This window comes from Lepidochelys kempii, chromosome 20 (assembly GCF_965140285.1).
Source record: "Lepidochelys kempii isolate rLepKem1 chromosome 20, rLepKem1.hap1, whole genome shotgun sequence".
NCBI lineage: Eukaryota > Metazoa > Chordata > Testudines > Cheloniidae > Lepidochelys > Lepidochelys kempii.
The window spans coordinates 1543888-1570860 of NC_136399.1; the positions used below are offsets into that span (position 1 = coordinate 1543888).

General features: G+C 65.0%; 2 protein-coding genes across 6 annotated transcripts in view; one reads left to right on the forward strand and one right to left on the reverse strand.

The window, feature by feature from the left end:
* Positions 1 to 978: 978 nt before the first annotated feature.
* On the forward strand, positions 979 to 4592 carry SPMIP11 (sperm microtubule inner protein 11). Of its 3 annotated transcripts, XM_073318784.1 has the most exons (5): positions 979 to 1159; positions 1868 to 2002; positions 2525 to 2669; positions 3270 to 3427; positions 4436 to 4592. In XM_073318784.1, the coding sequence occupies exons 1-5, from the start codon at positions 1075 to 1077 to the stop codon at positions 4456 to 4458; spliced, it is 546 nt and encodes a 181-aa protein (XP_073174885.1). In that variant the 5' UTR covers positions 979 to 1074; the 3' UTR covers positions 4459 to 4592. The 3 variants fall into 3 exon arrangements, with proteins under 3 accessions (XP_073174885.1, XP_073174886.1, XP_073174887.1); XM_073318785.2 differs by lacking the exon at positions 3270 to 3427; XM_073318786.2 differs by lacking the exon at positions 4436 to 4592 and having other exon boundaries at positions 3245 to 3371.
* A 1919-nt stretch (positions 4593 to 6511) lies between these two features.
* The window catches only part of ADCY6 (adenylate cyclase 6), a 47635-nt gene continuing 27173 nt past the window's right edge, over positions 6512 to 26973 (reverse strand). For all 3 annotated transcript variants that reach the window (XM_073318324.2, XM_073318323.2, XM_073318322.2), the window contains exons 4-23: positions 24085 to 24234; positions 23077 to 23198; positions 22575 to 22686; positions 22078 to 22205; positions 21431 to 21589; positions 20272 to 20413; positions 19877 to 20005; positions 18520 to 18545; positions 17332 to 17479; positions 16945 to 17042; positions 16669 to 16756; positions 15424 to 15540; positions 14927 to 15085; positions 14059 to 14234; positions 12883 to 12918; positions 12304 to 12433; positions 11480 to 11743; positions 10918 to 11122; positions 10489 to 10613; positions 6512 to 9506 (exon numbers count right to left, since the gene is read on the reverse strand). In XM_073318324.2, coding sequence (XP_073174425.1) covers positions 9378 to 9506; positions 10489 to 10613; positions 10918 to 11122; positions 11480 to 11743; positions 12304 to 12433; positions 12883 to 12918; positions 14059 to 14234; positions 14927 to 15085; positions 15424 to 15540; positions 16669 to 16756; positions 16945 to 17042; positions 17332 to 17479; positions 18520 to 18545; positions 19877 to 20005; positions 20272 to 20413; positions 21431 to 21589; positions 22078 to 22205; positions 22575 to 22686; positions 23077 to 23198; positions 24085 to 24234 — 2643 coding nt within the window. In that variant the 3' untranslated portion in view covers positions 6512 to 9377. The remainder of the gene's footprint in view (positions 9507 to 10488; positions 10614 to 10917; positions 11123 to 11479; positions 11744 to 12303; positions 12434 to 12882; positions 12919 to 14058; positions 14235 to 14926; positions 15086 to 15423; positions 15541 to 16668; positions 16757 to 16944; positions 17043 to 17331; positions 17480 to 18519; positions 18546 to 19876; positions 20006 to 20271; positions 20414 to 21430; positions 21590 to 22077; positions 22206 to 22574; positions 22687 to 23076; positions 23199 to 24084; positions 24235 to 26973) is intronic.

Consider the following 26973-nt stretch of genomic DNA (forward strand, 5'->3'; position numbering starts at 1 on the left):
AGCGCAGGTATAATCATGTTGCCAGGACTTCCCCATTAGACAAACACCATGTGAGCAAAACTCCCTGAGCTGGAGAGGGTTTTGGAGGGGCCAGCCCTCTCCCGTTTAACCCCTTCCTGGAGTTTGGTCTCAGTTACCCCAGAATTAATACCCCAAAACAATACAAAACCAACCCAGCCAGCAGGCTGTTGTCACGTGTCACGGAGTCCCCGGGGGATGCTCTGGAACTGCTCCCTACAAAGCCAGGCAGGACTCTGGGGAAGTCTCCTTTCTGTGAGCAGCCTGTCTGCAGGACACACAGCTCACACAGCTTCCACCTTCCTCGGAGCATTCAGCATCCTCTGCCCCTCCGTGCACTTCCCCCAGCAAGTCTGCCCAGGTGGGGTCCTGGGGAAGCCAGAGGGTCCTGCCCCCCAACTCCGCAGTCAGACGGGACTCTCAGCCAGCCAGTAACACAGAAGGTTTATTAGACGACAGGAACATGGTCTAACACAGAGCTTGTAGGTGCAGAGAACGGGACCTGTCAGCCGGGTCCATTCTGGGGGGCAGTGAGCCAGACAACCACGTCTGCCCTTCACTCCTCGTTCCCAGCCAGCCCCAAACTGAAACTCTCTCCAGCCCCTCCTCCTCTGGGCTTTGTCCCTTTCCCGGGCCAGGAGGTCACCAGATCCCTTTGTTCTCCAACCCTTTAGCTCTCACCTTGCAGGGGGGAAGGGCCCAGGGCATCAGTTGCCAGGAGACAGAGTGTCGCCATTTATGTACCCTGGCCCTGTGCTCTGCAACAATTACACCCCCTTATCCCACCACCTAGAGACTTAGGAAATGCCTAGGGGAAACCGAGGCACCCCTACAGTATTCAGAGGAAACATTAAGAACAGCCCCACTTCGTCACATCATGACCCTCTCCCATTACAGCCTCACAAACCCACATTCCACGTGGGCGGGGGGGGGGGAGGCATCTCTATGGCAACAGAATCAACTGTTGCTTGAAGGCAGAGCCTGCCAGCGGCTGGAGGGCTGCAGCCGCAAAGTGCCTTTGGTGACCGAACAGGGAGGAAGTGGGCGGTTTCGGACATGGCTTTCTTCGGGCTGACATTCCTGGGGTACCAGGAGCCCTTTTGGGAGAGAAGGCTAGAGTTAGAAAAGCCTGACGCAACAGGTAAGACGAGAGCCCAGGTGTTACAGTGATGGGTGCATTCGAAACAGACACGGCTCGTTGCTGGGCCAAGCGCCTTGGAGAGTAGACTGTGGCTCTTTGTGGGGGCAACAAACGTGAGGCTTTTCCTTGGGCGATGGTTGAAAACCTCTGACCCCTGGTCCCCAGGAGGGGTGTCCCAGTGGAGCGGGAGGGGTACAATGTTCTGCTTCTGGCATGTGTCAGTTACTAAAAACCTTTCTCCAGTCACCCCATGGGGTGGTATTTGGATTAACCTACAATACAACCCCCCTAAACCACATCACTCGACAGCATTCCAGCCGTCCCTCCATCTCCCAGTCCCTCTGCATCCCAGCCTCATGGGTGAGGGCCGGAGAGTCTCTTCCAGCCCCTTTAAGTTGCCTCTGGCCTCATGTTCCAAGCACTATCTTGCCAGATGAGGGCTGGACAGGTCTCCCTGCAGGAATCACTGTCCTCGCTGGCTTTTTGAGCCTGCAGAAGGGCTGGGTTCAAACCCCCTCAGGGCAGCAGTGACTGAATCTCATCCACTGCTGATGGCCAGCTAACAGCCCGGGTGTGAAACGAGGTTAACGGGTCTGAGTCCAGTTCTTGGAGGACAGGTGTCTACCTCAAAGCCCCCCCCCCCCCCACTAGGCTCTGGTACCATCTTCTGGGCTTGGTTTTAAGTTTCCTTCTTGTCCTTCCACTCAGAGCCAAAGCCGCTCAAAGGGGGATTGTTTCACGCAAAGCTCCCGCCGATCGGCCCGGGGCATTTTGACGGCACAGTGCACCAGGGGAGCTACAAGCGCTATCAAGAGGCCGTGAAGAAGAATCAGCTCCAGAGATGTAAGTGAACAGTGGGGTCTAGGCATGACAAAAGAGGGAACATGGAGTCTGGACGCCTGGGTTCTAGGCTGGCCTCTGCCACAGCCTCCCTGAGTGACCTTGGGCAAGTCCCTTCCCCATGTTACACGTTGGGAGAACGAAACTAACCCCCACCCCCCATGCCGGCAGGAGACGCGGTTCGGTTCATTGGCCTTTGCAAAGCACTTGGAGCTGTGAGAGATCCTATTGGGGTCCGGGAAGTGGGCGGGTCCCGTGGATCCCCCCCAGCCTAAGAGGGGGATCCACGGGACCTGGACACCAAATAAATCCGGGGACAAATAATGAAATAACAGGGACAGGTGGAGCTGTGAGAGATGCCGGGCAAGGGGGTTTTCATCCCCAGCTACTGCTGGGAAGGAGTGGTGTTCTGCTGTGCTCAGGGCAGGGTGCCCCAGCTGCCCCCTCCCCTAGCAAGCAACAGCGACCCCAGGAAGCTGGTTGCCCTCCCTAACAGCCTGGACTCTCCCGTCTGTCTGATTATAGCCCCCAACCAAATCTTCAGGGTCCCAGTGACCTGTGCAGAGGACAGCGGCTGGTGGCTGCCCAGGGATCCCACGGTCCGCGCAGAGGAGGTCACCCCCTGGATGACGGTGCCACGGCACCCCCGGATAAGGAGCCCCATGACCAGGTGAGATCGTAGTGCCGGAGGCAGAGGGGACGGACATGGGGAAGGGGAGGTGCAGGGGGAGGGGGTAGCCCCTCGCCCTGCCATCCCAGTGTCTGACCCAGGCTCGTGGCACAGCACCCACCCCCAGTTCGCTTAGTGAGGCCCCTCTCCCAGATGGTAATAGCCCCAGGATCAGAGGGCGCTCAGCACCTGGCAGGAGCAGAGTTCACCTGTGGCAGGGCAATGAGTGAGAGCAGCCTCGCCTCCGGCCAGTCGGACACAGCGGGTGAGGGGAGCCAGCCAGTTACGAAGGTAGGAGAGCAGCCATCGCAGGCCAGAGCAGGAGCCCAGCCAGCGCCGAACTCCAGCTCCGCCAGGGGCCCGATCACCCTGTGGGGCGAGCGTAGGAGGGTCCCCGCAGCTCCACCAGGCCGAGGCAGGGGGTCGATGGGGCATTTGTCACATGTCACTCAGTTGAAGACTCAGGTTTGGGTCACTTCTGGATCCTCAGGCCCCAGCTTCGCAGGGGTCAGGCTGGGGAGCAGGGCACCCTCCGAGAGCCCAACCTAAACAAACAAAGCCCTGAACAACTCCAGACGCAGGCAACTGAAAACTCCACAGCCAGCAAGAGGCCCCTGAAATCCCGCCCCTCCCCCAGCACCCACAAGCCGCTTTGGTCTCCGTCACCCCTGGTTCGGAGACATCACCTGCCGCCTCAGACCCCCCCACGCTTTGCAGATGCCCGAAAAGCAACCCTGGACCCACGGAGCAGCAAGCAGGTTCGAGTCTCCCCGGCACTGCTCCTTGCACAGCCCATCGCCCCCGTGCAAAGCGGGCGGGAGTCACCACAGGGGCATCTCGCACCACTTGGCGCTGGGGCCAAGGCCTGGGCAGGCCGGTGGAGCCTTGAGCGCAGCACCCAACTTACCAGAGCCCTGGCTCCAAGGGCACCCGCACCCAGCACATGCGAGCCGTGCCCATGGCGGCTGGTCCTGGCACGGGTCCCTGCCCGTTTTGTCCTGCCAGGCACAAGCCTGGCCCAGCCAGCAGCCACTGGGGGGCAGCAGGGCACCATCGGCTCCGCTCCCGGCCCGGTGTCCCAGAGACAAGGACCCTGCGCCGAAGCGGCCAAAGTTCAAGGCTGGCACGGGGCGGCTCCAGGTGCTGCCCCCCACAGGCCCCCCGCAGCCAGGAGCTCCCTCGCCGCTCCCACGCGCCGTACAAAGGGACCCAAATCAACTGGCGGGTGGGGGGCAAGGCCGGGCGCTGGGTCCCCCCGAGTCCCTTGCAGCCACATTCCCAACAGCAGTTCCCCGGGGGGCTGGATACACGGGGCTCTAGAGGGTGCTCTGGAAATGGGGCCCAAGCTCAGCCCCCCCAACAAAGGAGGCCCTGAATCAGCGGCTGCCAGCCAGACAGGGCGGCCCCCCACCCTGAGCCCCTACTGCTTCCTCTCCCTTCCCCTCCCTCCTTCACAGGTTCTGGGCGCCAGGACAGAGCTCCGATGGGGGGAGGGTTTCTCCCCAGGTCCTGGCCACAAATGCAGAGCCCCGCCTGATGCCGCAGCCCCGCCTGACCGCAGGGTCCTCAAAGCAGGTGCTGCAGCACGGCACTGTGCAGGCCCCACAGAGAGGGAACCCCCCTCCCTGCCCTGGGGGCTCCTGCAGTGCCCACGGCCCCGGGGTGCACCCCTCCTGTCACAGCCCGAGCAGCCCAGCGCTGCCTCCTCATGCACGGGAGCTACCTGGGCCGGGGCGGGCATCTGACGGCTCCTTTCCCTGCCTTAGGTTCGTGGACAGCATGGGCCTGAGCAACCCCCATTTCAGCCTGTTCTGAGCGCCCCAGTGGGCCCCACTGCCGGGCACATCTGGCCTTCCATGGACATGGAGCGGCACCGGGTGCTTGGGCCCGGCGGGCACCGGGGCAATAAAGCAATCGAGCTGATTGGGCCCAGGACGGTGATTTCATGGGGAGGAGCTAGGCGCTGGGGCCTCCCTTTCGGCCTGGGCAAGGGGTAGAAGGACTACGGTGGGGGAGGGAGTGGGGCTGGTGGGTTAATTCTTATGGCACAGAGGGGGCAAGGAGACTGAGGCCTGCTACAGAACCCAGCCCCAGGTGCCAGGGCCAGACCATGTTCTTCCCAGCGCTCCTGCGGTTTGCCCTGTTTGGCACACGCAAGGCCTGTGGGGACAGGACTCCTGGGTTCCATTCCTAGTGCTACCCCCAGCTTGGGTAATGTCGGTGCACTGTGTCCCCCCACCCTGTGCGCCAGCTGTGGGTGAGAGCTCCGCTTCTCGGGCACGAGGGAGCTTCCCAGCACAGGGCCTGCCATGGCTGCGTGGGAGCCAGAGCACGCTCGTGGCTGGTACTAGACTGGGATGAATGCCCTGGGAACCTCCCCAGCCTCTGTGCCAGGCGCGTTCTCTACCATAAACACAGAGCAGTATGGACGTACAAACAAAACCCTTCCAAAACCAGCCCCTGCCCTGCCTGCAGGCACAATCCCCTGCGGCCCCGGCGGAGAACGGAAGAGAATGGTCCACACAGGACAGGTGGTGGGCACAGCCGCTGGTGCCCAAGTAGCAGGAGCCCATGTACCAGGGTGAGAACGTGTATGGGCTAGATAGGCAGAGGTGTTCCAGGGGGCCCTCTCCACCCCATCCCCAAGGCCTCGCCAGGCTCCCTTGCACAGGGGCAACCCCCCCAGCACACGGGTGTGCACAAGAGTAGGCCGTAAGGGTGGGGGAGCGTGCTGGAGGGATGGGTAGCAGCCAAGTCCAAGAGCAGGTGAGCTGTGCCCAGCCCCTTCAGCGAGCAGCACAGCCCCCGTGCCCCTTCGGTGCTCTGCCAGCACCAGTCATGCTGGCCTCAGCCGCCCTCTGCCCACCTGTCCTCCCCCCTGAAACCAGGAGACAAAGGGCCGGGCTGGTGACAGGCGGAGCTGCGTGAGTGCGGGCTGATCTCCCCCCCAGCACGGCCGTGTGCTTCCCTTCGCACCTGGCTCGGCCCGGCCCCTCCTGCAGCTACTAACCTGGGGCGCCCGCTCTTCCCAGGGGTCACTGACAGCACGAGGCCAAGGGGGGACGAGGCCTGACCCCCTCAGTGCTCATCTCTGCTTGTCACCAGCATCCTCAACACACCGAATAAACCAGCCCGCCTCTCCCCAAAGAGCTGGTAAAGCTACAGGCCCCGGGGCCGAGCACAGCCACTTCCCTGCCAGCCGGGCTCCCCCCGCAGCCCCAGCCTAGCAGTGCCCTGGCGTCTGATCCTACCGTGCTGGCTGTTCGGGCGAGGCAGGGTGCGGCTGCCTGTCGCCTTTGCACCCAGCAGCAGCAGGAGCCAAGGGGTGCCAGTGGGGGGGGGGGAGGGGAGACCCCGTCCAGCAAGGTTCTGGCAGGGCAACATAGCAGATTGAGAGCCCCCCACCCAGCTCCGAGTCCCCTCACCCCCCACTACTGTCCCTGAGCCCTGTGGCAAGAGCTCTCAGAGACAGAGAGCCGTGCTCACAGCCGTTCCCGAGGGTGCTAAACACTCCCAGCTCCCCCCATGTGCTCAACGCCCCTGGAAACCCGGCTCAGAGCCAGCAGTGCACCCCCAGTAGTGAGAACCCATCCCAATGCCCTATGCTCCAACCCTGCCATGGGGGCCCCTTCCGGCCCAGCCAGGCCAGGGTCTGTGGAATTGTCCCATTTCACCACCACACAGAGCCACCCCAGCCAAGCGCCCACCAGGCCCTCAAAGTAACCCTGTCAAAGTGCACAAATTCAAAGGCTCCATGGCCCCCGCCTCCCCGTGCTCTGTGCTTGCCCACTGCCCACAGACACAGCAGCCCCTGGGGACGGGACACGGCCAGGACACAGCAGTTGTTATAGAAAGTGAGTTTTATATATAATTTATATGTACACACAAGAAAAAAGTACCTTTAATCTGCATTGCCAAATAAGTGCCACGTCCCCCCTCCCCTGACACAGCAACGGCGCCTCCCACAGCGGGGGCTTCAGTCCAAAGCTGCCACGCCCCCCCCACCCCTCCGGCAGGGGCAGCCCAGGGAGGAGCAGAGACCCCGCGGCTTTGGGCCCGGACCAAGCTCGCCTGGCTCCGACGTCAGATTAAAACTCCCCAGACACAGTCACAGAAATAAAAACACCCCAAAACTGCTAAAAAAAATCAAACCCAGAAATCACTTCTTTTTTGCATTTAAAACAGTTCCAGCCCCGAGGGAGCCAGGCGGTTCCCACCCCGGCATGGAGAGATCCCACTACTCCAGGCTTGGCCTGGGCAGGCCCAACGCCAGGGAGAGGGGCCTTCCAACTCCGGGGAGACCTGGCTGCCCCCGGGTCAAAGGGCATGCTGGCAGCATGACAACCTTGAGTCAGAGCCTCCGGGACAGACCCGCCCAGAGCCAGCGGAAAGGGGCCCAGGGGTGCATGAAGGGGGTTCCCCCCCCCACAGACTGCAAGAGGGGGCATGACCTGTGAGTCCATGAAAGCCTTATGCCCCCCCCTTTGTGGTGGGCAGGACTGATCAGCTGTCCCTGGGTGACTTTTCCTGCCCCCACGGGAGCAGCGTTGTTGGGGAGGGAAGGGGCAGAGCAGTGGCAGGGGAAGCATTGCCCTGACCTCACCCCCCACCCCGTAGTTACCAATCCCTTGCCCCCAGGCTGCAGCTGAGCCCAGCCCCACACTGGGGCACGTGGCCTTGAGCCCAAGCAGGGGTTTTGCTGCCTCAGGAACGAGCTGATTAAAACTCCCAGAGGCCCCGGCCTTTCCATGGAAAAAGATGCATGGGGGGGAAGGGGGCTGAAAATGCCCAGTTATTTAATAACCCCCCCAGCCTGGGGCCTGGACCCACCCTCCTGCCCCATACCTGCGAGCGCCAGGCACTCAGCCCACCACTCTGGAGCTGCTCAGTAAGGCTCTTGGGTGGGGGGGAAGGGGACTGAAGTCATTATGCAGGAAGCCTCCCAGCCGGGTCAGCAGGCACCCACCGGCTCAGCTCCGTGGAGTCAGGGACCCAGGAGTGCCATGGCCAGGCAAATTCTGAGCCTCCACGTTTTATTTTCAAGTTTTATCTAGGGGGGAGACACCCCCCCTCTCCCACCTGCATCTGGAGCCACAGGGTAGGGGGCAGCACCTCACCTGGGGAATTCCTGTCCCCTGGGGACCAGGCTGTAAACTGACCCTCCCTGGGGGCATAGGCCAAGTGTGGCAGAAACCAGTGACCCTAGGGATCTGGGGGAAGTGTTTGTTCAGATAAGGCTAAGGGAGAAATTTCCCAGCTGCAGCTGCCCCCCATGCTCAGGGTGGGGGGATCTGGCTCACCAGCCAGCTGCAGTCTCTTTAAATAACAACAGGTCCTACTGCCTAGGAGCCCATGGGGGGAGGGGAGCAATGTAGGGAGGTTAGGGAGCACAGGGGCAAGCCCGAGGGGGGGCAGGGAGGAGCGGCAGGGGAACAGAACCGGAGCCAGGACGGGCTGCGTGGCACTTGGGAATTTGGCACATGGGCAGCTTGGCCCGCGGAGGAGGCTGAGGGGGTACCAATGCTTTGGTGGGAAGGGGTCCCAGCTGGAGAAGAGACCTCCCAACTTTGAGACCTGGCAGGAGACACTGAAGGAGGCCCTGGTCCCAAGCCAGATGAAAGCACTGACCCAGGCAGGAGCAGGCAGCCAGAGGAACCCACAGGCATATACCCCCACGCCAGCCTCCCCAGCACAGCAGGGAGGGGATGCCCAAGGGAGGGGGCTCAGCTCCTGCCCCCAGCCCCGCCGCAGCCCCATGGACCCAGAGACACGTCCTCTTTGGTGTCACCAACCTCTGGGAGTCAATCCCTGCCCACCCCCACCATGCACCTACAGGCCCCCACCCCTTGAGAGCTACTCAAACACCCCCCCACACACACACGCACATTTAGCCCCTTCTCCCCAGGAGACATTTGCCTCCCCCCCAGCAACAGGAGACAATTTTGGCAAATAAGAACCATCCAGTGCCACCCCCACCGGCTTTTCCCCCTGGCACGGGTCTCGGAACTGGTGAAAGTCACAGCGAGCGGGTGGGGGTGAAGAGGAGAGAGTCTTCAAATATAAATCTATTAAAAACCCTCCCCCTCAACCCAGTCTGCCCCCAGCACCACCAGCAGGGGATGATCCCCTCCACCCCAAACACGGCAAGCAGCCCCCAAGGCATCTCCCGGCACAGGCAGGCAAGTGCTCAGACAACAGCAGGGTCCCCTGCCCAGCCAACAGGCGCCCCCCCTCAGCCCTCTTCTTTGGTCGACTGTGGGCGGGGGCAGGTTTGTCTTCCCCAGGGTCATTGTCAGTCACTGGAAAGGAAGAGAGGGGCCCGGGGCCAGCCCCAGCATGGAGCGCCCTGGGCAGCCCCCCCAACATGCTGGCTCTGGAGCTCAATAAATAAATAAAAAGTCTGCTGTAAAAATATTTCTTCAATGCCCCCGGGGGGGGCCCTCCAACGCCCCGCCCTGCCACACAGGCCTGGTGGTGCAGACCTCCCCAGCTGGCTCGGGGCGGCAGCCCTTTCCCTCTTCGGTTTGGTGTTGAAATTTGGAGCCATTTACAAGACCCCACAAATGAAATGGACCCAAGGCCAGGGGGGCATCCAGGCTGGGTTGGTTCCCAATAGCTCGGCTCAGCCTGGCCCAGGTCTGACCTGCGTCAGCCCTGTCCAGCCCCTCTGGCACGCTGGGTCCTTCTCGCCAAAGGCCGCGGCTGGCGCTAACTGCGGGGAGGGCCGGCGTTCAGAAAGTAGGTGGTCATCTCCCCTTTGCCCTTGACCTTGACCAGCCCCCGGCACTCCAGTTGGTAGCCCTTGGCCGCCAGCACCTGGTACAGGTCAGTTGTCACCTGCGGGAGGAGGAGGAGAAGAAGAGAGAGCAGACGGTGAGACCAGGACCCCATAGGGGGCCCGGGCAGAATGGTGCCCTCGGCTACCCTGGGCAGAGAGACATCACACACCAGCGTATCAGCTCCCCCGCGGTCCCAGGGGGAGGCTCAGACCCGCCTGCCATGCTAAGGGTTTGCCTTTGCTAGTGACCCTGGGCCCTTTGGCTCCTAGCCCTGTGGGGCAGCTAGCCGCCTCCGCTCCCCCAGGCGGGGCCACGCTCCGAGCAGGCAAGTTGACCTCAGTCTCCAGCTCCTGAAAGGTCACCGCTCTCCCCAGCCCGAGGCCATGAGCTGGGCTGTGGGGGCCGAGTGGGACCTGGGGGATCCCTGGACTCCAACTCCACTCAGGCGGTAACGGCCTGAGGCCGATCGGGGGGGGCGGGAGAGGACTCCATGGGGATGGGGGACCCTGTGGGTTGTGCTCAGCACCCTAGTGCCTCAGGCAGGGGGGCGGGGGGGTTCCTTCACTGCCCCCGCCCTTGTCGACTGAGGCCAAGCAGACTGGTGAGTCCTGGCTCCCGCTTGTATGCTGGACACCTGGGTTCTGGCTCTAGAACCTGGGCCAGGCCCAGCCTCCCTTGGAAAACGGGGACAAGGATCCCACAGCGCAGGCCTCCCATCACATCAGGGACACCCAGAATGCACCAGCACATCTGCAGCGGCTCAGTCCTGCCCCTTCCCCCACTAGTGTTTGGAGGGGGTCGGGGTGGGGGGGTCGGGAGTCAGTACCATCCCCCTCTGGCTGGCTTCTCCCTCTGCAGGTACCGAGTGATGCCCCACCCCCACCCCGGCAGGCTGGAAAATTCCCCCCTTCCCCGAAAACGTTCCCGGACGCTGCCTCCCCACCAGCCCTGCTGCACTCACACAGCTGGCCGGGAACGACCCGGACGCTATGGTCCAGGGCGGGGTGGCAGCCGGGCTCCAGGACCGGCTCAGCTCTCACCTGGATGCGGTCAGGGACCCCTGTGCTGTCCATGCGGCTGGAGACGTTCACAGTGTTCCCCCAGATGTCGTACTGGGGCTTCCGGGCCCCGATGACACCCGCTACCACCGGCCCGATGTTCAGCCCTGCAGGGAGAGAGGGAGGGTCAGAGCTCATGGCCCCGGGCTCCCCCCAGCCCATCTGGCTCAGCCCCCACGTCCCAGGAGCCTGCGCGGGCGGTGGGCTCAGGAGGGCAGGGAGCTCAGGGCTGTACAAGGAGTGTGTTCACATGATCGTTTGCACACACGATAGCGTGTCCTCACACACGCATGGACATGCCTACTCTCTTGCGCGTCCACGGGGAAGCACCCAGGAGCGGCCAGTGACGAGCTGGGGAGAGGGGTGGCTCACGCGCGCCCCCACCCTGGCAGAGGCCCTGCCCCCGCTCACCGATCTTCATCTGGAAGTTGTTGAAGGAGTGCTCGTTGATGTACGTCATCTGCTCCATGAGGCGCATGGCGTAGTCGGCCAGCGCGGTGATGTGCGTCCGGCCCTCCCGGTCGTATGTGCTGTCGTTCAGCCCCGAGGCCGCCATGTAGGTGCTGCCGATCGTCTTGATCTTCTCCAGCTGCCGGTACTGCGTCTCGCTGATGATCTGACAGGGGAGGGGGCAGCAGCTACAGGGGGGGCTGGGCGCCCCCCCCCTCCATGCACGACGCTCCTCGGGGACCCTGCACTGTGCTCCCTTGCCCCAGGGGTGCTAGGGAGGGTCGTGTCCCCCTCAGAACTGGGGCCCTGCTGCTGCCGCCATGACCCTCGCCCCATGAGCTGCTCCCGGGCTGTGGCCCCACCCACCCCGCCCCGAGGGCTGGGCCTGAGCCATGGCCCCCCAAGGGCAGAGTTGGGTCCTCAGGGGCCCCATTGTCGCCACCCCCCCACCCCCCCAAAGCCCACATTGCTGCTGCCCCCGCCCCCCCCCCATGGTCCCTGGGGGCTGCCCCCCGCCCAGCACCTCGTCAAAGTCGGCGATGATCTCGTTGAGCAGCCTCAGGCACTCCACCCCCTCGTTGTTGGCCTCCAGCTCCACGTAGAACTCGGAGAAGTTGCTGATGGAGGCGAACATGACGGCCACGCACTCGCACGACTGGTAGTAGAGCTCGTCGTTGCAGCGCTCTCGTGCCAGGAAGTGTGCGGCCACGTCCTTGGGCAGGATGTTGTGCAAAAGGCGCCGGTTGTAGGCCTGGAGCTCCTCCATCTCCTCCTTCTCGCCCGTGGCCTGTGGGGGGCGCCGGCGTCAGGGCCTGCTGCCAGACTGGCCCCGCCGGTGGGGGCACCACCCTGCCCCCCCTCCCTGGGGCACTGGTTCCTCCCCCAACCTGCCCCCCAGCCCTGCCTTGGGACCCCCCAAGCTCTGCCCCTTGAGGGGGGCAGCACCGAAAACGATCCGGAGGCCTCCCCAGCAATGCTCCAGCGCGTGGAGCACCAAACTGAGCCCCCCAGCTCTGCCCCGAGGGAGATTTGGGAGCAGCCAGCATTCCCAGCACGCACACAGCTCTCGTTCTCCGACAAGCACGGAGCAGGACGTGCAAGGGCGTCAGCAGGGGAAGGGGCTGGCCAGCCTTGTGCGAGGGGTGAGAAGAGCAGGATCCTGCGAGCGTGCAACACGAGGGCATGTGCCAGCCTTCAGGACATGCTGCCCCTCTCGCCCCAGGGACACCCCTCTTTGTGGTGGGGGGCAGATCCCCACCCCAGGGACGCCCTGTCCCCAGCTCCTTCTTCCATGGGGGAAAGCAGACACCTCTCCCCCCACCCCCCAGGGCCCCAGCCCTTCCTTACCTGCAGCTTCCAGAGGAAGTCAAGTCGGGCCGTGGACTCCACCTGCTGAGCGTGCAAATAGAGCGCCAGGGCGAAGACGGCCAGGATCACAGGGGTCATGTACTTCAGCGCCACCTTCCCCTCCGCCAGGCTGGGGGCACGGGGCGGGGGGGGTGTCAGGCTGCAGCAAGGCACCGGGGACCCCAAAGCAACCACCCTCCCAAGCTGCGGGCAGAGAGACCACAGGGCACACGAGGCCGGGAGGAGGGGGGGGGGAATCCCCAGAGCACTCACTACCCCCAGCCAGGGACCCGCTGACCATCATCCGTACCCCACAGGGCACTGCAGCAAAGGCCTGGGGGACCCCAGAATCCTCAACTGCCACAGACCCAACCCCCCGATAATAATACCACACAGACCCTTTGCCTGCCCCGGCCCCCCAGTAATACCCCCTTACCTACCCCAGGCCCCAAATCCCTGTAATATCCCCGTCCCAATCCCCACATAATGCCCCCACAGGTCCCTCGCCTGACCCAGGCCCCACCCCAATCCCCAGGGCCCCTTATGCCAGCTCCCCTCTGGGCCCGCCTCCCTACTCACCATCCTGGGCCCCACTGGGTCTCGTTGAAGGCCGGACTAGCAGAGAGAAGAGACAGCAGTTACAGATTTTGGGGGGGTGGGGGAGGGGAGAGCGAGCTGACCACCACGGCCCTGCCGGGGTGGGGGGCACAGTCCAGAACCCCCAGTGGTAGATGGGTGGGGCCCAGTGAGGGACAGGGACAAGGTACCCCCAGGATTCTGGCTGGGCTCTTGGGGGCATCTGAGGGAGCAGAGCCCAGGCCCTCTTGGGGTTGGGGGGCTGTGACCCATAAACCCCACCAATGGCCAGGGTTACAGGAATATCCCGACCCTGGGCCCTACATTCCGAGTCACTAAAGAGTATCACGTGAGGTGTGAAACGAAGGCCGGGTCACGCCGGCCGCTGCTGCCCTCGTGAGACAGACATGCCGGGCGTCAGCGGAGCAGAGCAAGTTAAAGGCTGGCCTGGGCAGAGCCGACAAACAGGGTTTCTGCCAGAGGAAAGACGTTTGCTCACCTGGCTCGGTCTGCGAGCCAGTTAATCATGTCAGTTCCCACCACGGAGAGTCACTGACACCCTAAGTCAAGGGTGGGGCGGGTGATCCTGACTGTGGGGACAGTGAATTTGGGGGACAGAGGGAGCAGGCGAGGGAGATGCTCCTCGATCCTGGCCCAGGACACTATCGGCAGCGTGACTGCATTTCTGGAAACGGGCCCTCAGCCAGCCTTGGCTGGAAGGCCGCGAGGGACGGGGGGGCCACAGAGGGCTGGCTGGGTGGAGTCGGTGGCCAGGAAGCAGGCTTGGCTTTGATCTGCAGCCCTCTGGTCTCCATTCTCCTCACTCATGAATGCTGCCATCTCCAGACTCTGACGAGACCCCCGTACTCAGATCCCAGCGCTGGGGTGTGGAGCGAGAGGCTGACCTGTGCTGATTCGTTCAGACTGGCGCGGGCTTCTGCCTGTGTCTGGGGGAGAAGGGGCTGGGGGGGCATTGGCTGGTACAGGAGAGCCCAGAGGAGAGTCTGGGCGGCGACAGGGTGGGGGGATCGGGGAGCTGGCACCAGACATGCACAAGCAAGGCTCCCGCTCACTGGAGGCAGGTGACTCTCAGTCCTGGGTGCACAGAGAAATATCACAGGGGGCCCCGGGGGATGGACGACGACGGAAGTGGGGGGATGGACGACGACAGACACTCACAGGGCGTTGGCCATGACCAGCAGGTCGTAGTTGTCGAACAGCGGCGCCTCGGGCCCCTCGGCCAGCACCAGGTAGATGCCCTCGATGGCCAGCATGAGCCCCAGCTTCCCGATGCTGCTGATGTGCAGGAAGACGGAGCAGGCCAGCAGGCTCAGCACGATGCTGTAGTTAAAGTACTGGGGAGGCAGGGAGGCGTCAGGGCGCCCGGGGTCCAGCCATGCTGCAGCAGGAGCCCAGGGCCAGGGCCCTCCAGGTGCGTTAACCCAGGGTGGGAATGGTGAACGCTGGGTCTACCCCACGAGACGGGGCCGGGCCAGCCGCCCACAGCCCAGCCGCCCCAGCGCCCTCCCAAAAAGGTAGCCGCTCTCGCCCCAGCTCGAGGGGGAAACGGGACTGTGCAGAGGACACCGAAAGTTGGATCCTTTTGGCTGATGCCCAGAGCACAAGGCCAGAGGGACCACGTCTACACTGCAAAGCAACAGGGCCGGAACCACAGCTCCCGCCGCGGCACCCTGGGTCAGCACCACTTGTGTGTGTAGACGGAACTGGAGGGGGGTTGTCAGGCTTGAGTCCTGAGTTCAACCCTGGGCTTACATTGTAGTGTCCACACATCCAGGGAGACTCCTCTAGGGCCCAACACCCCCACCCCAGACTCCCATCCTCACCCCCATCCACAGCCTGAGGGGGCCCCCTCTGTACCCCGCCCCAAGGACCCATCCTCACCAGGTCAGGGGGAGGGGGCACTCCCCCCCCCCGCCCCAGCAGCTCCCCCCGCATCACTTCCCGCCCCAACTGTGCCCTCGCAGCACCCCCATAGCCATACCCCTGCATGGCCCACTGTCCCTCCCTGCTCCCAGGGGGCTCTCACCTCAGGGAAGTTGCAGGCCGGGATGTCCCCATCACAAGGGGGCACGTCCGAACCCAGCGAGTAGTTGAGGGCATGGAGCTGGCAGGGCCCCACGGCCTCGGGTGTGACATTGAGGGTGCGGGCAGCGCAGTCCCGCAGGGGCACGTGGCTGCAAGCAAACTGCGGAGAGACCAGAGGGGGTGATGGGACCCCGTGACCCCTCCTCCAGGGGCAGGGGCTTGGAAAGCAGCACCCCAGAGCCAAGGAACAGGTCTCTTGGGGGCGGTCATCTCGGACGGTGCCTAGGGTGCCCCAGCTTGGTCATTTATCTCCTCCCCCCAGGACACAAACTAGAAGCTGTTCACGTCCCTCCTGCGGGGTCCCCCCAGCTCCCACTCTGTACTACGCCCTCCCACACCACCACCTTACACTGCACCCCCCCCCAGTGAGGTCCCCCATCCCCACAGCTCCCACTCTCTCCTGCGCCCCCCCCCGGCAGGTCCCCCGCAGGGCTGTACCATGTTGACAAAGGCCGAGATGAAGACGAGGAGGATGGTGAAGACGGCAATGAAGGTGCTGTGGGTGCGGGAGTGGACAATCTTCCGGGAAACCCGCTGCAGGGCTGTGGGGAAGAGCTGGGGTGGGGGAAGAAAGAGCTGAGAAAGGGGTTCCGGCCTCACACAACAGCCCCAATCAATCTGGCCTGAGAGGAGCCACCTCCCCACATGCCCTGCCCCTCAACAGGACAGGGCCCCGGCCCGCCTGCATGCATGCACCCCTTGTGACGAAGTGGGACTGTTCTTAATGTTTCCTCTGAATAGTGTGGGGGTGCCTCAGTTTCCCCTAGGCAGTTCTTAAGTCTCTAGGGGGTGGGGTAAGGGTGTATGATCGTTGCAGAGCCCTAGAGGGCAGGTGTGTGCAGGGGTCTGGACACAGAGAATGGCCGACACCCTGTTTCCTGGCCACTGGTGGCCTGGGCCCTTCCGCCCTGCAAGGTGAGAGCTAAAGGGTTGGAGAACAAAGGAATCCGGTGGACCTCCTGGCCCGGGACAGGGACAAAGCCCAGAGGAGGGGGGGCTGGAGGGAGTTTCAGTTTGGGGCTGGCTGGGGACATGGAGTGAAGGGCAGACGGGGTTGTCTGGCTCACTGTCCCCCAAAATGGACCCAGCTGAGGGGTCCTGTTCTCTGCTCCTACAAGCTCTGTGTTAGACCATGTTCCTGTCATCTAATAAATCTTCTGTGTTACTGGCTGGCTGAGAGTCCCGTCTGACTGCGGAGTTGGGGGGCAGGACCCTCTGGCCCCCCCAGGACACCGCCTGAGCGGACTTGCAGTGGGAAGCCCACAGAGGGGCAGAGGAGGCTGAAGGCTCCGAGGTCAGACCCAGGAAGGTGGAGCCGGGTGAGCTGTGTGTCCTGCAGACAGGCTGCTCCCAGAGAGGAGACTTCCCCAGAGTCCCGCTTGGCTTCATGGGGAGCAGTTCCAGAGCATCGCCCGGGGACGCCGTGACACCCCCTCCACAGCATGTCCTCCCCTCCCCCCGCACCACCACCCCCAGGCAGCCTCCGGAGGGCTCAGCACCCCAGGGAGCTCGTTACGCTCCCCTGGGTTCAGGGAGCTGGCCTGCACGCCGACCGAGCGGGGGGGGGGTGCCCACGCAGGGGGCAGACACGCCGACCGAGTGGGGGGGGGTGCCCACGCACACGCGGCCGATACTCATGCTGAGGGAGCAGACCACAGGCCCACACCCCCAGCTGATACTCACGCTGATGCAGGAATAGACAGCACAGATGAAGAGGATGTTGGCCAGGATGACGAAGATGCTGATGTAGACGCCGAGCATCAGTGGGGAGCTGTGGAGAGAGGGGCGCCGTGAGCCTCCCGCCAGCCTCTGGCCCGACGCGGCACAGGATGCCTGGGCCCAGTAGGTGCAAGAGGGGCAGGGGGGAGATGCTGCAGCCAGGCCTGCTCTGGGACCACACTGGGCGGGGCGGTGGGCTTCCAGCGCTGCAGGAGGGCACGGGCTGGGGGCTGGACTTACCGTGGGAACATCACAATCTGGATGAAGCAGATGAAGCAGAAGACGAGCAGCGTGCAGGCCACGTAGCCCCCAAAGCGATCGTCCACCTTCTTGGAGTACTGTGGGGAGAGGGGGCAGGGTTACTGCTGCGGGGGGGGGAGGGGACCCAGCCATGCTGTGGTGGGAGGGCAATTTGTTATGGCACGGGGGGGGGGGGCGGGGGGTGTCTCTCTGAGCCCTCGGTGGGGGTGAGGGGAGGCGGGCAGAGACGGGGAGCAAGTGCAGAGGATGGGGGAGGAGCAGAAGGGGCAAGGCAGGGGCTGGGGGCCGAAGGGCAGGATGGGGGGGAGGCAACTGAGGGCCCCCACTCTGGGGCAGGATGCGAGGAGGGACAGCGGGCCCCGGTACCTTCTTCTCCAGCTCCGGCGTCTGGAAGGTCAGCAGGAATTTCTTGACATGATCCTTGCGCAGCTGGTCGATGCTGCGGGCGTCGATGGCCCGGCCCAGGAACTCGTCCACCTCGTCCTCGGGGTTCAGGGCCTCCTGTGCACTGCGGCTGCAGGGTCACGGGAGGGGTGTGTGATCATTTTGGCCTCCCTGCCCGCCTTCATGCCAGGAGCCCCCCCGCTGCCCACTCCCCTCCTCCCCTGAGCCCACCCCTTCTTTTGCTGCACTTTGCAGGGCTGTGACTGTCACGGAGTCCCTGGGCGATGCTCTGGAACTGCTCCCCATGAAGCCAGTCAGGACTCTGGGGCAGTCGCCTTTCTGTGAGCAGCCTGTCTTCAGGACACACAGCTCACACAGCTTCCACCTTCCTGGGTCTGACCTCGGAGCATTCAGCATCCTCTGCCCCTCCGTGCGCTTCCCCCCAGCGAGTCCACTCAGGTAGGGCTCCTGGGGAAGCCAGAGGGTCCTGCACCCCAACTCTGCAGTCAGACGTGACTCTCAGCCAGCCAGTAAAACAGAAGGTTTATTAGATGACAGGAACATGGTCTAAAACAGAGCTTGCAGGTGCAGAGAACGGGACCCCTCAGCTGGGTCCATTTTGGGGGGCAGTGAGCCAGACAACCACGTCTGCACTTCACTCCATGTCCCAGCCAGCCCCAAACTGAAACTCCCTCCAGCCCCTCCTCCTCTGGGCTTTGTTCCTTTCCCGGGCCAGGTGGTCACCTGATTCCTTTGTTCTCCAACCCTTAAGCTCTCACCTTGCGGGGGGGGGGGGGGGGGAAGGGCCCAGGCCATCAGTTGCCAGGAAACAGGGTGTTGGCCATTCTCTGTGTCCAGACCCCTGCCCACACCTGCCCTCTAGGGCTTTGCAATGATCATACACCCTTACCCCACCCCCTAGATACTTAAGAACTGCATAGGGGAAACTGAGGCACCCCCACAATATTCGGAGGAAACATTAAGAACAGGCCCACTTCGTCACAGTGACCTCCCCCCCTTTGGGGCACCTTCCCCCCTGGCATGGAGCCAGGACCGTGCCCCAGCCCGGGGCCGTCTGCACCAGGCACACTTGCCCCAACCCAGACTCCGGGCCGGCGGTTCCTGGGCCCTGCAGTAAGGGGACCCCCTCCAGGGGCCGTGTCCACTTACTTGTCTTTGCCGGTGTCCTCAATGCCCTGCAGACAGGGAGAGAGGGTGTTAGGGGAGATTCAGGGCATCACTCCCCCCCTCCTGGGGGCGGCACAGCAGCCCCCAAGGTCCCTGCCCGCCACGGCACCGGCAGGGAGTGAGGAGCTCCTGCTCCCAGACAGGCAGGGCTGGGAAATTCCCCGCCTAGGCCCCAGCTACAGCCCCCCAGGCACTAGCCCCACCCCAATCCTTCTTACTGATCCCCACCCTTGCTCCCCAGCTCTCGCTGCCACTCAGCAGAGTGCCCCGCCCCCTCGGCATTGTGCTGTGTACAGGCAGGGGGCGGGAGGGGAAACCGAGGCACTGAGGACTTGCCTGAGGTCACACAGCAGTGCAGGGGCAGAGCACCAGGGACAGGACCCAGGAGTCCGGGTCTCCAGCCACAAGGCCAGGCTGCCTGCCATGGATAGGGAGCTGGGCAGCCCCCGCGGGGGGGGGGGGGGTATGTGAGGCAGGAAGGATCTAGGGGCTCTGCCCCTCCCCCCTCCACAGCCTGGCTGGACCAGCAGGAGTGTCCCCGGGCGGCTCCCAGGCCCCATTTACCCACCTCCGGACACTGGCCCCATGGCTTGGCCCGGGGACGGGCTCACGTGGCCTGATGGCCTGCCCCGCCTCACTGCCCAGCCAGGCAACCGCGCCATGGTAACCAGCGGTGCAACCACGTCCAGCTGCGCCATGGCAACCCCACTCCAGGTGGACAGTGAGCCACGCCATGGCAACCGATGATGGACTGCGCCATAGCGACCGGCACCCCGCCGACGCACCGAACCAGAGCAACCGGCTGGGGAACCGCCGCAGACTGGGCCCTGGCGCCCGGGGCCACACCAGAGCCCAGCTGTGCCCGGGCGCCCGGCGTCATGACAACAAACTGCAGCATAGCAACCATGCGAACAAGCCATTCCATAGCAACCAGCCGCACATGCGCCATGAGGATGAACTGCCCCCCCCCGGCCCCGCTCAGCCCCCAGGGGGCGGGGCAGGAAGAGAGCTGGGGAAACCCGATTCAAACCGCAGGAGTGAGGGGGGGCACACTGGCTGATAGGAGTGGGGGGAGCTCCCCCCTCCAGACAGGACTGAGTGAGCCCTGGAGGGGGCCCCACACCCTGTCCCTGCCACCCTCCCACTCCCACATGCTCCCCGCCGTGGTGAGGGGAACCCCTGACATGCAGAGCAACAAGAACCCCCCTTGGCCAGCATGTGCCCCCCCCCACACACACACGGCCAGGCCCAGACTCCAGCTGACAGAGACTCTCTTCCTTCCTTCCTTCCTTCGCCCCTGAGCAGAGGAAGAACCCCCAGCACCCCCCGCCCCACTCACCATCTGCCGGAAGGCCTTGGAGTCCTTGGTGCGGGAGAAGTTGCGGTCGGGCACCCAGCGCGGCACCAGCCCCTCCGTGGAGTTGGCCCGTGCCCGCTGCAGCTTGGCCAGGATGGCCTTCTCCTCCTTCTGCTCGGGGAGAGGAGGGCACAGGGTGAGGGGGCACAGCGGGGGCACCTCCCCCACCCAGCACCCTCCCCCGCCCCAAGTGCCCACCCACCCAGCACCCACGAGAGAGTCAGCCCCACCCCTCCTGCCCTGCCCCAAGTATCCACCCCCCCAGCCCCAGCTGCTTGCCCCGAATGCTCACACCCCAGGGAGGCGGCCCCCTGTGCTGGTTGCCCCAGGAGCCGGGGATGCATCGCCCCCACCCTGAGCCCAGCTCCTGGACTCACGCGCTTCTGGCTGCAGCCCACGATGAGGAAGGTCTCGATGTTGTGTTCCTTGAGGTAGGCATTACGCTCGCCCCCATGGCCGGGCTCCACCTCGTAGTCCCCATTCAGATACTGCAGCGTTGCCCATGTAATGTGGATGCGCCTGGGGCGGCGGGGGGGGGCAGGACACTGAGCCCGAGAGTCGTGTGTTGTCCCGCCCCACCCAGGTTCCCCGTCTAACCTGCCGCACCCCTGGTGTGAGAGTCCCCCCCACCCACGGAGGCAGGACAGAGCAGCTGCTAAACCCTGCGAGGAGAGTGCCCCCTACCAAGACCCCTGCAGTGCAGCCTCCTAGTGCCGCACTGGGGCCAGCCCCCCCAGAGTCCCCCGCCTGCCCCCAGCTTCCCACAGGGGCCAGCCCCCCACTGAGCCTGCACCTGCCCCCAGCATCCCACTGAGCCCCAGGCGCCCCCCACTGAGCCTGCACCTGCCCCCAGCATCCCACTGAGCCCCAGGCGCCCCCCTGAGCCCCCCGCCTGCCCCCAGCATCCCACTGAGCCCCAGGCGCCCCCCTGAGCCCCCCGCCTGCCCCCAGCATCCCACTGAGCCCCAGGCGCCCCCCTGAGCCCCCCGCCTGCCCCCAGCATCCCACTGAGCCCCAGGCGCCCCCCTGAGCCCCCCGCCTGCCCCCAGCATCCCACTGAGCCCCAGGCGCCCCCCTGAGCCCCCCGCCTGCCCACTGCAGCACAGCACCCCCTGGCGCCCCCCAGAGCCCCCCGCCTGCCCCCAGCGCCGCACTGAGCCCCAGGCGCCCCCCAGAGCCCCCCGCCTGCCCCCAGCGCCCCACTGAGCCCCAGGCACCCCCCAGAGCCCCCCGCCTGCCCCCAGTGCCCCACTGAGCCCCAGGCGCCCCCCAGAGCCCCCCGCCTGCCCCCAGCATCCCACTGAGCCCCAGGCGCCCCCCAGAGCCCCCCGCCTGCCCCCAGCATCCCACTGAGCCCCGGGCGCCCCCCAGAGCCCCCCGCCTGCCCCCTGCAGCACAGCACCCCCTGGCGCCACAGAGGGGCCACCACTGACTGCGGGGAGAGTGCCCCCCGCTGAGCAGGCTGTTCCCCGAGAGCGGGGGGGGGCTCCCGTCTAGGGGCTGCCCCAGCCTGACCCGCCCCCATCCCCCACTCACCCGGCTTTGCCTCCGGCTTCCATGTGGTTGGCCAAAGTCACGTCGTTGGACCAGACGTCGAACTGCCACTTGCGTAGCCCCAGCACCCCGCAGTGCACGCGCCCGCTGTGAATGCCCACCCGCATGTTCACGTTCACCCCCGTCACCTCGCGCACCAGCCTGGGGGGGCAGAGGCAGCGTCAGACCTGCCCCGCCCAACCCCCGCGGCGCCGGAGGGGGGCCCCGGAGCCCGAGGGAGCAGGCGCAGCCGGAGAGAACGACGGCCAGTCAGGCCCATGCCAGGCCGGTGAGAGACAGACGGGCCCGGGGCAGGTGACGTGAGTCATCAACCCCCTCGTGAGCAGCGGGGCGGGGCCGGCCCTGGGCCCGCCGCACAAGGGGGAGCGCTCGCGTGAGCGGAGAGCGAGCACCCGGGGCACACGGCTTGGGTGTCGCGCGTGTGCGGCAACGGAGGGAGCGGGGGCATGGTGCGTGTTGCACGTACGGCAAGCGTGCCCGGCACCAACGGCCAGTGTGCACCGCAGGTGCCTGTGCGTACCACGTGGGAGGCTGGGGGCTCGTGCGGTGCACAAGCACATAGGCGTGACGATGTGAGCGGCACGCCGCTCGGCTGTTCCGGATGGGCCTGAGGCTCCCCCCCAACTCACGAGATGGCTTCTATCATGTCGACCCCCATCTCCACGCAGCAGTGAGCGTGGTCCCCCCGGGCCTCCGGCAGCCCCGACACACAGTAGTAGCAGTCACCGAGGATCTTGATCCGCAGACAGTGGTTCTCCTGGGAGAGGGACAGAGCGGGGCTCAGAAGGGAGGGGACCTCATGGGGTCTGCCCAGTGATGCCAGCCCATGGGCAGACCCCGCCCACCACCCTGCCAGCCCTACCCCTGCCTGCCCCCCAACCCTGCCCCCAGCCGATCACACCCAGTCAGCCCCCCGCCCTGCTCCTGCCTGTCCCCGACCAGCCACGCCCAGTCGGCCCCCCACCTTGCGCCCAGCCAGCCCTCTGCCCTGCTCTCTGCTGACCCCACCCGCCCCCAGACAGGGCCCCACCCCCTCCTGGGCCACCAGGCTTGCCGCCCCCCAGAACACGAAGCACCCCACGACGCCTGGGCACGGCCGGGCCGGGCCAGACATGCCCGCGCTCACCGAGGCCAGCTTGTCAAAGCGCGCAAACAGCTCGTTGAGCGTCATGACCAGCTCCTGGGCCGTGCACTGGGAGGCCAGGCTGGTGAAGCCCTCGATGTCTGCAAACAGGATGCTGCAGGGGAGGGAGAGTGAGCAGAGACAGGGCCCCAGCGGGTCAGACGCTCCCCCGGGCCTCAGCTGGCTGGGTCCCAAGCGCCTACACCTCCGACCCCCTTCCCTGTGCCCCCCAGGGCCCCCCCAATACCCACTGCCTCAGCCAAGCATCCTCAAGGCAGGTCCTCACCCTGCCATGCCCAGGGGCTGCTCCCCAAGGCAGAGCTCTGCCTGCCCCACGCTCCCACCCCCAGCGCCCCACAGGTCCCCCCAACCCTGCCGCCAACGGGTCCCCCTTGCAGGGGCCCAGGCCAGGCCCCCGTTACCCAGAGCAATTCTCGTAGGTGCCGAGGAGCCCCCCCCCCAGACATGGCTCCCCCCACCCGTGCCTGGGGGGGTCCCCCCACACCTGACGTTGTCGTGCTTCTGGATGTAGATTTTGTGGAACATCATGTCCTCCTTCTTGGTGTTGATGTCCTCCTTCATCTCCATGGCAACGTGCTGGGGCAGCACCGACAGCAGGAGGCGCTCCTGCACCCAAACCACACCCCCGTCACCGACACCCCCAAACCCCACACCCCCACCCCGCCATCCCTCAAACCCCACCGCCGTCTCCAAACCCCACACCCCCCAAACCACACCACCAACACCCCCAAACCCCACGCTCCCCGCCGTCCCCCAAACCATACCCCCAAATCAGACCTCTGTGCCCCTCAAACCTGATCCCTTCATGCCCCCCAAACCAGCCCTGTCAACCCCAAACCAGACCCCTCCATGCCCCTAAACCAGCCCTATCACCAAGACCCCCGAACCAAACCTCTGTGCCCTCCAAACCAGGGGCTGTACCCCCAAACCAGCCCCATCACTGACACCCCCCAAACCACACCCCTCTGTGCCCCCCAAACCACACCCCAATCACTAACACTCCCAAACTAGACCCTCTGTGCCCCCCGAAACCACATCCGTCACTGGCACCCCCAAACCTCCTAAATCACACCCCCGTCACTGTCACCCCAGCCCCAAACCACAGACCCCTTCAGTGGCCACAGAGAACAATCGATGCCCGTCAGCCCAACGGATCTGCAGAGTTCGCAGGTCCCCCCGGCTCTCCCTCGCCCCAGACTCCCAGGGCCCAGCGTGAACCGTTCCTCCCAGGCCGGGGGTTCGAACCCTCGGCTCGTTCCTGCTGCTGTCCTCCGGCCTGCCTCGCGCTGACCCCCCGCAGCGACTGGGCCCAGCGCCACGCCGAGCGGGACAACGCCCGCCAATGCCTGCCGTACGGCACCCCCCGCGAGAGCACCCCAGACCTCGTGACCCATTTATAAGCCTCGACTCCCAGCCGAACCCCCATTGGCGCCGGTCAACGACCCCCCCAGCACAGTGCGGGGCTGCTGCCCTGACCCCCCGCCCCACCCACCTGCTGCCGGTTCTCCCGCTGCAGGTGCAGCCGGGCCTGGATGTAGCCGCGGGTCTCCTGGAAGGCCTGGCGCTGAGACACCTCGGCCGGGTAGTGGGTGCAGATCCCGATGATGTTGGTGCAGAGGAAGATCAGGATGTTGGCGCTGAGCTGGGGTCGAGAGGGGGTCAGTACCGACCACCCAGCCCAGAAAGCCCCCCCTCCCCTCCCCACCCCACCTCCCTGTAAACACATGCCCCCCCCCCCCCCCCCCGAACAGGACACAGCGCCCCCAACCCACCCATCACCTCGGGGGGGGGGTGCAGGCTGGCAGGGAGAGGGGGCAGGTTCAGGGGTGACCGCCAGAGATCTGGGGCTGGAGCAGTGGGGCTCAGCCCCCCTTAATGAGGCGAGAGGGGGGCAGGGGCTCCCTTACAACCGCATACTCTGAGCACCAGGGCGAGTGCATCCTACCTTCCCTTCGCTGCAAGCTTCCTCGCAGCAGTGCCCTGTACTAGAAGCCCGGTCTCTGCTGCCCTTTCCCACCCCCCGTGACAGGCGTTCGCCCCTCCAACTCGCCACATCTCTCTGCTCCCGCTCCAAGGCGGGGCACAGCCCAATCCAGGAGAGCTCCACTCACTGTGGGAGGCAGAGCTGGGGGTTGGCTGACTGTACCCCACAATCCCCACGGGGCTGCTGGGTGCTGGCCAGCCGCATCCCCAGGACCCACGGGGCTGGGGACAGTGGTGGGATTTACAGGACCCCCATCCCCCGCCCTTCTCTGTCCTGCAGATACCCCCGTCCTGTCGCCTAGCCCGAGCCCCCCACTCTTCCCAGCAGGGATGGGGCATTGGGGGCAGGGAGCTCTCAGCGAGGGCTTGCTGGCTGCTTCGGAAGCGGGAGGAAGCTGCAGGGGGTGGGGACGGGGGGGGGGAGCGGAGATGGATTTAGCAGGAGCTACACATTTGCCATGGTTCTCCCAGACCCCTCCCCCCCAGGGCCCCCAGCCAGGTCTATTTATAGCCGGGCGGTGCGGGGTCAGCACAATCGCATCCCGTCCAGATGAACACAGCAACTTGTGAGCCAGCCCCAGCCCGGCCACGGACCGGGGGGAGGGGCCACCCTCAGCCCAGGGCCTGATGGGTCTAGACCACCCCCCACCTCACACCCAGACAGCCCCGGCTCAGAGAGGCAGGACTCCAGCTCCCCCCCCCGCCCCCAGTGCCCGAGTCCCTACCAGCTGCACTTTGCTTTCGAACCCGTTGATTGGCTCCATGCAGGACAATGGGGGGGGGGGGCGGGAAATGTAACTTTCACCCCCCTCCCCATGAACCGTTCTAGACTCTGGGGTTTGGGCCCCAATCCTGGAGCGGGAGGGGGGGGTTGTGGAGAGGGTCTGACCCAGCCCCAAATGGGATTTTTACTGGAGTAAAAGGATTGAGGCATTGCCTGCTACATTGGAATTTGTATCCCGCGGGGGGGCCCCCCCCCCGACACACACATCCACAGAACTGGCTGCCGGGCACTCAAACTACCCCCCGCGGTGACTGCACAGGGCACGGCCCTGCCCTCCACCAGGCACTCAAATCACTGGTTCACTTTGCAGCGTGGAAAGTGTGCCAGGTTCCCAGAGCGAGGGGGGAGCCCAGCCCCCAGGGCTACCGGGCAGCCGGTCAACAGGGCCTGGGAACGCAGCTCCCTGCAGAGCAGACAAAAATAACTGGGCCCCCCCAGGGGGACTCCCAAGAGCCAGCCAGTGAAAGCACCTCCCGCCCCACACCCGTGGCCCTGGGACGTTGGCTCCCCTGGGCACCCTGCCCCAACTCCCCGCAACACACTACAGGACCGGCCCTGTCAGGTGCCTTTTCAGAGACTGGTTGATCCTGGGGGCTCCGCGGTGCCACCCCCCACAGGCGGGGGACAGGTGAGGAAAACCATCCCCCTGGACCTCCCCAACGCTGCACCCCTTGCAGTGTGACCCCCTCCGAGAGCCGTGCACACTTACCCCTCCCCAGTGCTCTGTGTCCCTCGCATGCTCACCCTGCTGGCACACTGCCCCCAGGACCCCTTACCCACCCACTGCCCATCATTCCTTCCAAGGGGAGTTCCTATTTACCACAGTGCCCTGCACGAAGGGGGCATGTTAAAGCCACCCCCGCCCCTCAGCCAATTCAGGGCCCTCCTTCCTCTCTCACACACCCCAGCTGCAGCTCCCACGTCCCACCCCAGCCCTGGCCGCATCGTAGGAGTGGCTGGTTCAGACCTAGACTGGTAGAAAGGGGGACGGGGAAAGCCCACAGGGAGGAGATGTGAGAGTGGCTCCTTCACTCCCCTCTGCGACCGCACAGAGTCCAGGAGGCCGTGGGATCCTCTAAGTACAGCCAACAAGAGGACCTGGCCGGGGGTGGAGGGGGGGGGAGCAGCTCCAGGGCACCACAACGCCCTGACCTTCCCCAGGCCCCCCTGTGCTCCGAGCTCTACTTCCCTTCCGGCGGGGTCAGCGGCACCTGCCCCTCCTGGGGAGGCTGAGGGGCCACAGACCGTATCTACGATTTCCCAAGGGTCCGTACCTCCATTCAAAATCCTTTAGGGGTCCGAAAATGAAGAAAGGTTGAACTGTCTGGGCGGATGGTGCAACAGGACCCTGGCATCCGGTGAAAGCAACCCCCACCCCAATGCCCAGACAAAAGGGGCTTCGAGTCCCATGCCCGCAGCGGGTCCAGGACAGGGGTCCACAGCCCCCTCCCCAGCCTCTCTCACGTACCACAGGTGGGTCCCTGTGCCCCTCTGGCCCAGCTCTCTAGAGCTTGTGATGGGGACCCTGCCCCAAGAGCTGCCTGGCTCCCAGCCACCTTCAGAGGTGCACACAGGCATGCTCCACCCCACCCCACCCACCCCTCCCTGGTGTCC

What these genes read in the sequence shown, in the direction of transcription:
- SPMIP11 (XM_073318784.1), top strand. Translation starts at nt 1,075, where the DNA reads ATGGCTTTCTTCGGGCTGACATTCCTGGGGTACCAGGAGCCCTTTTGG. An exon ending in AGAAAAGCCTGACGCAACAG is followed by an intron (nt 1,160 to 1,867) that starts GTAAGACGAGAG and finishes CCTTCCACTCAG; the next exon opens with AGCCAAAGCCGCTCAAAGGG. An exon ending in ATAAGGAGCCCCATGACCAG is followed by an intron (nt 2,670 to 3,269) that starts GTGAGATCGTAG and finishes AAAACTCCACAG; the next exon opens with CCAGCAAGAGGCCCCTGAAA.